This window comes from Bos grunniens, chromosome 3, assembly GCF_055505025.1.
Source record: "Bos grunniens cultivar Pamir isolate PY7600 chromosome 3, Bosgru_T2T1.0, whole genome shotgun sequence".
NCBI lineage: Eukaryota > Metazoa > Chordata > Mammalia > Artiodactyla > Bovidae > Bos > Bos grunniens.
In genome coordinates, this window is record NC_141167.1 from 105,495,678 (window position 1) to 105,509,090 (window position 13,413).

General features: G+C 47.0%; 1 protein-coding gene across 5 annotated transcripts in view; it reads left to right on the forward strand.

Annotated features, from left to right (window-relative positions):
• Positions 1-13,413, forward strand: part of IL6R (interleukin 6 receptor) — a 52,729-nt gene that overhangs the window by 25,085 nt on the left and 14,231 nt on the right. For 2 of the 5 annotated variants that reach the window (XM_086392958.1, XM_086392960.1), the window contains exons 5-7: positions 273-439; positions 2,367-2,508; positions 3,105-3,531. In XM_086392958.1, coding sequence (XP_086249084.1) covers positions 273-439; positions 2,367-2,508; positions 3,105-3,259 — 464 coding nt within the window. In that variant the 3' untranslated portion in view covers positions 3,260-3,531. Of the gene's footprint in view, positions 1-272; positions 440-2,366; positions 2,509-3,104; positions 3,532-13,413 lie in introns of those variants that run through there. The other 3 variants (XM_086392955.1, XM_086392957.1, XM_086392959.1) reach the window with 2 other exon arrangements.

The window sequence follows — 13,413 nt, forward strand, 5'->3', positions numbered from 1 at the left end:
CTCTTCAGGCCTCCCTCTGCCCTTTAGCTGTTTTTTTTGTTTTTTGTTTTTAATTTAATGTTCCTCATGTGCCTTTTGGAGTGGCCTGGTGAAGGGTTTGGTGAGCTGGTGCCTTTTCTGCTCTACTTGCCAGGGGTCTGAATATGGCAGGGATGTGTGTGTGGCAGTGGTCGGGGGTTGGAGGCGGGGTCTTGCCTGCTGGGGGCTTGCGGTCTTCCCGGGTCTCTCCTTTGCACCGTGCTTGCTGCCACATAGGAGCCCTTTTCCCACAGTACAGCCCGACCCACCCGTCAACATCACAGTCAGCGCCGTGGACAGAAACCCCCGCTGGCTCAGTGTCACCTGGCAGGACCCCCCCTCCTGGAACTCATATTACTACAGGCTACAGTTTGAGCTCCGATACCGGACTGAACGGTCAGAGACATTCACAACACTGATGGTAAATTTTTCTTTTACTCTTAGACAGTAAAGAGTCCTTAGATACTCGGGATGGTAGAATGGGTTCACTTCAGTTCAGTTCAGACGCTCAGTCCTGTCCGACTCTGCAACCCCATGAATCGCAGCACGCCAGGCCTCCCTGTCCATCACCAACTCCCAGAGTTCACTCAGACTCATGTCTATCGAGTCGGTGATGCCATCAAGCCATCTCATCCTCTGTCGTCCCCTTCTCCTCCTGCCCCCAATCCCTCCCAGCATCAGGGTCTTTTCCAATGAGTCAACTCTTCTCATGAGGTGGCCAAAGTATTGGAGTTTCAGCTTCAGCATTAGTCCTTCCAATGAACACCTAGGACTGATCTCCTTTAGAATGGACTGGTTGGATCTCCTTGCAGTCCAAGGGACTCTTAAGAGTCTTCTCCAACACCACAGTTCGAAAACATCAATTCTTCGTTGCTCACCTTTCTTCACAGTCCAACTCTCACATCCATACATGACCACTGGAAAAATCATAGCCTTGACTAGACAGACCTTTCTTGGCAAAGTAATATCTCTGCTTTTCAATGTACTATCTAGGTTGGTCATAACTTTCCTTCCAAGGAGTAAGCGTCTTTTACTTTCATGGCTGCAGTCACCATCTGCAGTGATTTTGGAGCCCCCCAAAATAAAGTCTGACACTGTTTCCACTGTTTCCCCATCTATTTCCCATGAAGTGATGGGACCAGATGCCATGATCTTAGTTTTCTGAATGTTGAGCTTTTAAGTCAACTTTTTCACTCTCCTCTTTCACTTTCATCAAGAGGCTTTTGAGTTCCTCTTCACTTTCTGCCATAAGGGTGGTGTCATCTTGCATATCTGAGGTTATTGATATTTCTCCTGGCAATCTTGATTCCAGCTGTGCTTCCTCCAGCCCAGCGTTTCTCATGATGTGCTCTGCATATAAGTTAAGAAAGCAGGGTGACAATATACAGCCTTGACAAACTCCTTTTCCTATTAGGAACCAGTCTGTTGTTCCATGTCCAGTTCTAACTGTTGCTTCCTGACCTGCATATAGGTTTCTCAAGAGGCAGGTCAGGTTGGTCTGGTATTCCCATCTCTTGAAGAATTTTCCACAGTTGATTGTGATCCACACAGTCAAAGGCTTTGGCATAGTCAATAAAGCAGAAATAGATGTTTTTCTGGAACTCTCTTGCTTTTTCCATGATCCAGCGGATGTTGGCAATTTGGTCTCTGGTTCCTCTGCCTTTTCTAAAACCAGCTTGGACATCTGAAGTTCACTGTTCACGTATTGCTGAAGCCTGGCTTGGAGAATTTTGAGCATTACTTTACTAGCGTGTGAGATGAGTGCAATTGTGCGGTAGTTTGAGCATTCTTTGGCATTGCCTTTCTTTGGGATTGGAATGAAAACTGACCTTTTCCAGTCCTGTGGCCACTGCTGAATTTTCCAAATTTGCTGGCATATTGAGTGCAGCACTTTCACAGCAATGGGTACTAGAAAGAAAAAAATGAGTTTTGGGTCCCGGTCAGCCGCTCACTACCTGCATGGCCTTTCCAAAGTTCTAGACCTTTCTGAGCCTTGGCTGCCTCACTTATAAAGTGGGAATAATAATGCCAGGCCAATTTCCTCCATACGGGCCCATTTGTGAGGGCGAGAGCGTGACCTGGGGGGAGAAATGGGCTGCCTGCAAGTCAAGGGTGTGCTGGCAGGTTTCTGTGGTGCCTGGGGCAGGGGCAGTGACTTAGCTTCTGCTCCTGCTGGCCCTGAGGGCAGCTTCACCTGTTATGAGCCTCCTGCCCAGCTGAGTGGCCCACTGGACCTGAAAGAGGGAGCACCTGAAGGATGGGGGTGTCTAAGGACTCCAAGGGCCCTGTGGAGCTAACAGGTGCCGCTCAGGCTCCAGCCCAGAGTCCATTGTGCCTCTCACCCACAGCTGAAGGATCCGCAGTACCACTGCATCATCAATGATGCCTGGAGTGGCATGAGGCATGTGGTGCAGCTTCGGGCGCAGGAGGAATTTGGGAATGGCTTGTGGAGCGAGTGGAGCCCCGAGGTCACCGGCACCCCTTGGACAGGTATGTGATAACTGAGCGTTTCTGCTTTGTTATTATATCAATTATCTGTTGCTGTGTAACAGGTCTTCCCAAGTGATGATAGTGGTAAAGAGCCTGCCTGCCAGTGCAGGAGATGGAAGAGACACAAGTTCGATCCCTGGGTTAGAAAGATCCCCTGGAAGAGGGCATGGCACCCACTCCAGTATTCTTGCCTGGAGAATCCCATGGACAGAGGAGCCTGGGGGGCTATAGTCCATAGGGTTGCAAATAAGTTAGACTTGACTGAAGTGACTTAGGATGGATGTAACAAGTCCGACTTCCCTCGTGGCACAGTGGTAAAGAATCTGCCTACGATGCTGGAGATGCAGGTTTGATTCCTGGGTTGAGAAGATCCCCTGGAGAAGGAAATGGCAACCCACTCCAGTGTTCTTGCCTGGAGAATCCCATGGAGAGAGGACAGGCCATGGAGTTGCAAAAGATTTGGACGTGACTTAGCGACTAAACAACAACACCAACCATTTATCTGCTCAAGATTTTGAAAAATGGTCGGCTGGGCAGCTCTCGTGCCGGTCTGGCCTGAATTAGAAAGTAGCTGCACCATGTCTGCTCTGTCCTAGATGGCATCAGTTCACCATGTCTGACGGTCGACGCTGGCTGGTGGAGGGGGCCCTCGGGTCTCCCTGCAGTCTGTCATCTTCCAGCAGACCGGCCTAGACTCAAGAGGGAAGATCCGCTCCACAACTTGATAGGAAGAACTTGTAGCTATATTTAACCTACCACAGTTACTAATGCTTTTTACTTGAAAAAAATTAAAGGTAATAATGATCATTTGCAAGTAATTACTGTGATTAGTGAAAAATTCCAGGAAAATACAAAGAATAATTATTCCCGGTATTCTGACCACCTAGAGAAAACCAGTGAGAACAATTTACTATACTTCTTTCCTCTTCTAGGTATATTTATATGTGTTTATGTATTTATATATCAAATTTCGTGAGTATTCCCATGTAATTAAATATTTTTGGAAAATGTATTGTTTAGCAACTGCATGACTAATGTGTTTTTTTTTTTAACCCATGGGAATTATTTTTTTAACTTTTAAAACTTTTATCAAATTAATACATGCTCACGGCAAAGAAGCAGAGAAGGGCTTATAATAACAACCAGTGTCTCTTGTCCCACCCCTTCCCATTTTCACAGCCCTGCTCGCTAGACGAAGCTGTTTTTAGTTCTTCTGTCTCCTCCTCTCTGAACAACAAACTAACATGGCTGGGTGTTTTTTCCCCAAGAAAATAATATGAGACGTTATCTTTTCACTCCTTCCTATGAAATATTAGGATTTAATCGACCCACATCCAGTGCAGGAATCTCCCTGATTACAAACCAAAGAGTGTGGTAGCCCAGCCTCTGCTTAAATGCTTCCAGAGATGGAGAGCTTACTACTGTAGGCTTGTAGCAGCCCGTTCCATTGTTCCCAGTGTTCTTATTGTAGAATAGTTTCCAGGTTTGCTTCTGTGTCAGATCTCTTTAGCCCTGCAGCATAACTGGACCAAATCAGTTGTTCTTAAATACTAGACAATTAAAAAATAATAGGGACTTCCCTGGCAGTCCAGTGATTAAGACATCAGATTTGATCCCTGGTCAGGAAACTAAGATCCCACTTGCCCAATGCCACAGCAAAGAAGAAAAAAAAATTTTATTGAGTATGTATGGATGAAAAAGAAAGGGCAGAAATGATATAAGTTGTCCAGACCCAGCCCCACCTCTGCCACTTTCTTCTGTCTCTGGCTTCTGGGAGACTTAGATGTCGGCTGGCGTTCTTCCCCCAGAATGGATGCTGTGATGAGATGGCCTTTCCTCTACCCTGGCTTTGCAGCATGTAGTCCTTGTCCTTCCTGTCCTGCTGCCTGGGAGAGCCGGCGGAGTGAGCAATGTCAAGTGCAGGCTCACGCAGTGTCAGGCGCTGCCGTCCGTCCCCTCTTCTGTCCGTCGAGAGCAGGAGGCAGCTTTCTATTGGACCCTATCCTCAGAAGTTTATTTCCTGGACAAGAGTTTTTGTCTTATAAACAAAAGTTTATAAGACTTGGACAAGAAGGGAAGCCTAACTACTCTATCCTCCTTAGAAAGGTCATTTAAATAAATCAGAACATCCTTCAGGCTAGATTGTGTTGACCTGTCCATAGCTGTCTTTGGTTTGTATACACTTTGAGCCAAAACATGCTGAATACCAAACATTAACATGGCCTTAGGAGCCTTTGCGAGGGGAGTGAATCATTTATAACATTGTGTGGTGGAAATGTCCTGTTTACCTTTTATCCCAAGCACTTTTTTTTTTTTTTTAATCCCAAGCACTTAATTTGGATGGTCACAAATAGCTTTAGAAAATCTTGTTTTGTTAGAAAATTCTTGCTTTTCTTTTTTTTTTTTTTAAAGTTGTGGTAAAACACAAATAACTTACAACTTACCATTTTTAAAGCGTGTGGTTCAGTGGCCTTAAACCCTTTCGCATCATTGTGCCACCTTGACCACCATCCAGCTCCACAACTTTTTCCATCTTGCAGAACTGAAACTCTATACTAGTTAAATAGTAACTTCCCATTCATCCCTACCTCCAGTGCCTGGCAACCACTGCTTTACTTTCGTCTCTATGAGTGTGACTGCTCTAAGTACTTCATGTAAGTGGAATCATACTGTATTTGTCTTTTTGTGTCTAGCTTGTATTACTTAGAATAACTTCCTCAAGATTCATCCGTGTTGTAACCTGTGTCAGAATTTCCTTCCCTTTTAAGGCTGAATAATATTCCATTGTATGTATATACCATAATTTGTTTATCCATTCATCTGTGGATGGACGTGGCTTGCTTCCACTTTTTGACTGTCCTGAATAATGCTGCTATGAACATGGCTGTACAAATATGTTTTGATCTCTGCTTTCAGTTCTTTGGAATATATACCCAGATGCATAGTTGCTACACTATATGCTAATTCTATCTGTAATTTTTTGAAGGACTACCATACTATTTCCCACGGTGGCCACACCTTTGCACGTTCCTACATTTCTATCAGCAATGTGCAGGGTTTTCTTTTTTTCATATCCTTGTCAGCACTTAGTATTTTCTTCCTTTCTTCTTCCCTTCTGTCTCTTTTCTTCTTTCTTTCTTAATACTTCTCCTTATGGGTGTGGTATTGTGGACTTATTTCTTAATTGGAGGATAATTGCTTTACAATGTTGTGTTAGTTTTTGCTGCACAACCACGCGAATCAGCTATAAGCATACATATATTCCCTCCCTCTTGAGCCTCCTTCCCACCCCCAGCCCTATCTCACCCCTTTGGGTCCTCACAGAGCACTGAGCTGAGTCCCTTTGCTTCACAGCTGCTTCCCACCAGCCATCTATTTTGCAATGGCAGTCTGTATACTTCAATGCTACTCTCTCTGTTTGTCCCTCCCTCTCCTTCTCCCACTGAGTCCACAATGGTATTGTGGTTTAGATTTGCATTTCTGTAATAAGTAGTGCTGTTGAAGATATTTTCATGTGTTTACGGGCTATTTGTATGTCTTTTTTGGAGAGCTATCTATTCAAGTAGAAAATTCTTTCTCATGTGAACCCAACTCCGGTCTCACTGGCCCTTGGTCTCCAGGGTAACCCCTGATAAGTCTGCCAGTCTGCTCTCTCTGAATGCTTCTGGAAGTTCCAGGGGACTTGCATCTGCTTGTGCTGTTCCCAGGCTGTGGAATGGGATGGCTTGTGGATTCCTTACCTGTCTGGTGACCTTCCCTCAAAGCTGGTCTCATCTGTAGATGTTCCTCTTTAAATTGTTGTATTCTCCTGCCAGTGGAGGACGGTGTGATAGGCACCTGTTCAACCTCAGGTCCTGTGTTTCTGTGACTTGCTACAGTGATCACGTAAGCTCAGGCAGAACTCTTTTGACCACTTCTCGCATAAGCAGCTGAAGGGTTTGAGCTCCTATTCTGTACCTGTGTGGGTTTTGAGGGGAGGGTCTTCAAAACCCCAGTGGTGAATATAGCCAAGGGAGAAACCAGCTGCTTCCCTCTCCACTGAGGGCAGAGCAAGAGGAACTTGGATTATTCCCATGCAAGAGTGATTAGGTTGGAAACTGGGGAGTGCTTCTGGAAAATGAGAGGGAGGTTATGTATGTTTTACTGAGGTTACATAAGTTTTAGAGTTATTTGACTGTTTGGGACATGTCAGTGCACTAGATACTACATTGATGGGCTTTCTAGCCCCAAAGACCTGCCTCCATCCCTAAAGCCCAGACAGGTAGGATGCGTGTGGAGGTCCTGACACAGAGGCCAAGAGAAGTACATTGGATCTGGAAATCAGGTTGTATGACCTTGGTAACATTAGTTTACCTCTCAGAGCCTCAGTCTTTTCATCTGTAAAATGGGAGATGACGTGACCTATCTTGTCCCCTTTGGAGAGTTTTTATGAATTTAGAGAAAAAAAAACATTTCTTAGAGATAATAACTAGTACTGCAAGTGTAGGAGGATTAGTACTTTGAGTGCTGTGTTGATTGCTTCTTGGTCCGGGAGGATCCACAACTGTTGAGCCCAGGGCTCTTGGGATAAAGAGAGCGGGGCTGTGGACATCCTAGAGCTGCCGCCCTGAATACAGTCCTGGACTCACTGAATTGGAATGTAGAGGGGAATGTGAAATGGGGAATGTGCGGGGGTGGGGTGGGGGAGGGGCTGGCGTGGCATCCCACTGTAATTGATAAGGCTGTGGAGCAGACAACACTCCCGGCAGTTTAGAAAGAGCAAGAAGGGCTTCATGGAGGAGGTGGCATTTGCGTTATGTCTTGGAGGGTGTTGGAGGGGTTTCCCAAGTATAGAATGGGGGATTATAGGCCACGGGAACAGCACGTGCAAGGACGTGGACTGTGAACCAAGGCAGGGCTGTTTGGCCCGGCGGGAGCACAGGTGTGTGCGTGGGAGGTCCGAGTGGGGCGCGCGGGAAGGCCTGAAGAGAGAGGGGGTGCGGGGTAGAGGTGTGGGGGAGGGGAGTCAGGCGCCTGGGCTGCAGCCAGCGCTGCCCCCTTGAGGCTGAAACCCGGCTGCACACAGTCTTGTGGAGGCAGCGAGGTTCCCAGCCTGAGGGCGGGGCGCTGAGTCACTGAGTTCTGGGGGCCCTGCTCTGGCCAGGAAGGCCAGGTGACTGCCAGCAACACCTGCCACGGTGACTCATGGAGTCCCTGCCTGTCAGGGCTGATGTCACTCTGATGTCAGGCCAGGAAGGAGAGGTTACACGTTAATAGGCGGCTGGTCAGCCGCTCTTTGCAGGCTGGGAGTTCCTCACGTTTGTCCTCTCCGACAGCACTGGCAAGGCTGGCATCCAGCAAGCCTGTGGACCCCTTGCACAGCGAGCTGGGGCAGAATGCTCAGGAAAAGCCCGTTAGGCATGAGGGTTGTTTCTTGCTTTCATGAATCCCTTTAACTCCCTCTCACGCCCTGCTCACCGACACCTGGAAAATATTAAGAACCACCTGTGACAGGTAGTGAGCAGTGGGGACCCATTCTTGGGAGTCACACTGCTGAGGAGGTGCTAGAGGTTTGTGTCCACGTGGCCTTTGGGGGACCCTGCGGCTGGGCTGCACGCTGTCCGGGCAGGTGGGCCTCCCTGGCCCAATCCCTTCAGCTACATACTATCACCTCAAACCCTGCAGTCGTCCCATTCTGGGGGACTTCACTGTGTTCCTCCCCTCAGCATGGCCTGAGGGGAAGTAGGTTAAAGGGTACTTGGGGACATGTTTCTGAAGAGACCATGCCCCTTCACCCCTCCCCGGGCATCGCCTGACTCTGCCGTTGTGCCGTTTTCCATGGCAACTCCACGTGCTGCTTCCACGGGCGGCCTTGTCTCGTCCCCTGGGTGCAGTGTTGTCGCTGGGCGGACTGGGCTCTGGTCGCTGGCACTGCCCCTCCCAGCAGGACCTTAGGGAAGTACCCAGCTTTGCTGGGTTTCCAGATGGGAATGATAGGCCTGCTTCAGAACTTCCAAACCAACCACCTGCCTCACTGGGCTGAGAGGACTAACCAAGCTGGACAGCAGGTCACACCCAGCCTGGCACATGTGAGTATGTGCCAGATGCTAGCAATTCACTTGTGTTTCAGGCCACATCTGTCCCTTGAGCTCTGGATTCTTGTCTCCACTCTGCCCAGAGTTTGGACCACAAACCTCCCTGTGTTCTTTATCTGGCAATGGACACTACCATCCAGCCCGCTCTCTGAGCCAGGACATGCCCAGGATAGCAGGCCAGACCACCCTCTCCCTTGGCTCAGGTTCTTGTCCCATGTTGGCAGGATTCTTTTTGTTATTTATTTAGCTGTGCCTGGGTCTTAGTTGGAGCCTGTGGGCCCCTTGCATTGGGAGTGCAGAGTCTTAGCCACTGGACCCAGGGATGTCCCTCAACAGAATTCCTACAAGGATCCCTGAAACTGATTTCTGTCTCTGGTGAGAGAGCACCAGGTGACCTCCACGCCACTGCTATGGGCCTCTTTCTAGATCACAAGCCTGAATGTTGCTCCCTGGTCTACAGCCATGACTCCCCTTAACTTCCAGGTAAAGCTCAAACTCCTGAGCTTGGAGCAGAGGCCTCCTCCGGCTGCCTGCCCACCATCCCTCGTGCCTGGCCCTCTCTCACCTCTTCCCCTCCAGTGGGACCAGCACTTTGGCACTCATGTCTGCCTCTTCATCCACCTTCTTTCCGGGCCCACCACTGCATCACTTCCTTCCACACCCACCCTACCTGCTCCATTTCTGTGCATAGCTGAAAGTTTCCTGGGATTTCTATAAGATTTCAAAAAGAATTTTGGGTACCCAAGAAGGTCACCAGCTTTTCAGTTTGCTAAGTAAGGACCTAAAATTAAATGGTTAAGTAAAAAGTGCTCTGCTGTGCTTAGTCGCTCAGTCATGTTGGACTACCAGGCTCCTCTGTCCATGGAATTCTCCAGGCAAGAATACTGGAGTGGGTTGCCATTCCCTTCTCCAGGGGACTCTTCCCGACCCAGGGATCCAACCCAGGTTTCCTGCATTGTAGGCAGATTCTTTACTGTCTAAGCATCAGGGAAGCCCAAGTAAAAAGTAGCGATTGCCATTGACCGTCACTCATTTCATAAGAGGATGAAACAAGGGCTTAATGTCAGAAGGAAGACACTTAAGCTATATAGCTATCCAGTTTGTTTTTTCTCATTTGGCCTCAGACTAGTAGACTTCTCCACAGACTGTCCTGGGTGGTGCTGGGGCCCAGGTAGAGGTGATTTATTTCTCCTCAGGAGATTGTCAGCTCCTCAGTGTGAGGTTTTTGGCTTTTTTGTTTTTCTGAACGAATGGAAAAAGTGAAAGTGAGGTCGCTCAGTCGTGTCCGACTCTTTTCTGCCTCATGGACTGTAGCCTACCAGGCTCCTCTGTCCATGGGATTTTCCAGGCAAGAGTACTGGAGTGGGTTGCCATTTCCTTCTCCAGGAGATCTTCCCGACCCAGAGATTGAACCTGGGTATCCCACATTGTAGGCAGACACTTTTACTGTCTGAGCCACCAGGGAAGTCCTGCACAAATAGAGGAACAGTGATTAACTTTCTGGTTGGTGGTTTATAGGGTGTGAGGGAAGGCATGTCGTCCAGAGTGGGGACGTTGCCTGGTGTGCTGCTCAGCTTGTGGGTCCCTGTGTCTCCACCCCACCCCCTGTCTGTGAATGTCTGGCTTTGTGGTTCGTCCCTCTCCCCTTGTTCCTTCATCTTTCTGTCACCCTCTGGCTTCCTTTTTCTTTCTTTTGCCTCTTATTCCCAGCCCACTCCTGTGTTCCCTCTCTGTACTCCAGCTCTGGAGCCTAGTAGCCCGTATTTTAACTGGTCATAATATATAACTTAAAAGTATTGTGTTAGAAAATGTTTTATGTTCTGTGTTCTGAATTTAGAGTCAGTTTTTAAACAGATGTTTTTGTGTGCTGGGCGCGTGCTAGGTCCTTTAGCCTGTGATCTGAGGTGACCTGTGTAGAAGGAAGCCACCCCCTTCCTTAGAAACAAAGAAGCGAGGTCTAAAAGAAGCTGAGTGCCTTGACCAAAGCTACAAATCTGGTATGAAGGCCTCTGCCATCTTTTGTATCGAATTTCTCTATTCCAGAACCCAAGTAAGCAAACCCAAACCCATTTTCAAATTAACAGAAATACGTCTTTTGTTTTAAAAACTCATGTGGAAAAAACTCACAGGTAGTCTCTCTCAGCCTCACTTACTGGACATGGTCATTCATTCATTCACTTTGTTATGAATATAAAAGTACATCGTCTGATCTGGAAATACTATTACGGAGACACACTCCGTGTTGGATGTTAATGTATCAGTCCTTTTTTTTTCCCAGGTGATTTTCCATAATTGAAATTTTACTAATTACACAGTTTTCAGCAAGATGCAGGCTCATGTTAAGTACTGAGTTTACAAAGATGAGTAGGATACAGTCCTTGAATTTGAGAAATGTTCAATCTAGAGATGAGTTTTTTTTTTTAAATGAAGTGGAAAAAAGTTTATTCTTGGAGTCAGAAAGCTTTAACACTTATTTTTTACAAAACTTCAGGCAAGCTATTTAACCTCCCTGTGTCTCATTTTCCCCATCTGTAAAGTGAGGGTGATATTATTACCGATCTCAGAATACTCAGAGTACTGTTGTGAGAATTAAATTAGTTAGTTCGCTTTTAGTATTATAGGTAGGATGGTGCCTGGCATGTAGTAAACTCTGAGTAAATGTCAGGCATCGTCATAGTTGTTGCTGTTATGGTCTCGTGACCACCACCACTGTCCTTATGCCCGTTACTTCCTGGCACACGGGGGCATATGGGAGCCAGTGAATGCCGGTTCCTTCCCCTCTTTCATTCCACATGCTAGCTGCAGTGAAACACTAGGAAATATAAAATACGTTTGTCTAAACGGAAAAAATGTGTTCTCTGTTGTTGCTAACGTTTTATAGCCTTCCTGAGCCTCTGCATCTGTAAACCTGTAATAATAGTACCTGCCTTGTGAGATACTATGAACATCACGTAGGCAAAGAACCACTTGGAGCTGGAGTAGAGTGAGCGTCCACCAAGGTCAATGGTAGAAGTACTAGCAATATTTTATTAGTATGCTGTTAGTATTAATAATATTATTATTAAACTTATTTTCCCCTGAGCCCTAGTTTCTTCTATAAAATGGAAATGTTTATTAGTAATAGCAATACACCTTCCATCTCAGGGGACAAATGGTCTGAGTCAGGGGTTCCCGTTGTCATCTATCCTGAAGTAGAAAATGGCAACTCACTCCAGCATTCTTACCTGAGAATCCCATGAAGAGAGGAGGCTGGCAGGTTACCGTCCATAGGGTTGCATAGAATTGGACACGACTGAGAGACTAACATTATTGTCATCTAGGGAGGTTTTTAAAAAGTCTTGTTATGTAAGACAATCTTAACTATGTGTTGGAAAAATTTTGTTCGGTCTGGTAGCATTCCTGGGTTATTTGAGAGAAAATTCCTCCTTTAATCTCTGGAAATCTGAGCCACCAAAGGTTACACATCCTTTTCTGGACTTCATATTATGTTGGGGGCCAGAACTCAGGGTCAGAAGTATACTGGTCTCCTTTTCTTCCTGAAATATCTTTCTGGGCTTGAGGGATCTTTTAAAGACCCTGATGGCTGAAACTTACCATGGAGATTCTAAGGCTATAGGTCAAGGATTGGACCTAAAAGACCACTGATGAATCTGAACATGTCTGGGTTTAAGAACCACTGGACTGAATGACCATCCATGGTCAACCATATTTCCTATGTAGAGTTGTCCCTGTCTCCTGGTTTTAGCTTTCCTTCTAGCGTCCCCACACCCTCCTTTAATCCTTCAGTCATCCCCTGCTATGAGTCTAATTGTTCCCTGTTAGGTTGGGCTGGGAAGAACACAAAAGAATAAGAGGCTGTGTCCCTCCCATTTATCCAAGGTTGATCTGGGGCTGAGTTGCTCTGTGACCTTGGACAAGTTGCTTTCCCTCTCTGGGCTCTCTGTACAATGCGGAGGGCGAACATGCTCTTGTGTCCCTTCCAGTGCTGCTGCAGTGTGGTGTTTTTCCCCTCCTGGGGAATGCACGCCCCTTCTGGAAGTTTCTGTCCTGAGCAGAAGAAAGGTCACCCTCTCCTCCAATCCCTTGCTAGTTGTTCTACTCCTGACTCAGAGAGGCTCGACATCTTTGTATAAACTGGTTCTGTGGTATTTTTAATTTCTTGATGGAAAAATGATGAACTGAAAAGAAAATATTTTAAACTCCAGAGCATTCAGTGCCTGGTCCCTCGGGCCCATATTTGCGGCTGAGTCAGGCCTCGTGTCAGCGTTCTCGCTTTGATAGTTGCCCTTCTGCAGCCTTGGGGGTTTCTGCAGCAACGTGGTTCCCATGGAGCGGGAGGGGCCCAGGAGGGTGCCCAGTCCACCTCCCTTCTTGGGCACAGTATATTAAATCCATCCAGGCAGTAAGAGTCTGTTGTTACATAATTTAAAAACATATATTTATTTATTTGGCTGAGCTGGGTCTTAGTTGCAGCATGTGGGATCTTAAGTTGCAGCATAGGAGATCTCGTTCCCTGACCAGGGATCAAACCTGAGTCCCCTGCATTGGGAGTGTGGAGTTTTAGCTACTGGACCACCAGCAAAGTCCTAGAGAATCAGTTGTTTAGATAAATATTTCTATTGCAAAAAGGGGCATGTTGCTGCTAAGTCACTTCAGTCGTGTCCGACTCTGTGCGACCCCATAGATGGCAGCCCACCAGGCTCCCCTGTCCCTGGGATTCTCCAGGCAACAACACTGGAGTGGGTTGCCATTTCCTTCTCCAATGCATGAAAGTGAAAAGTGAAAGTGAAGTTGCTCAGTCATATCTGACTCTTAGCGACCCCATGGACTG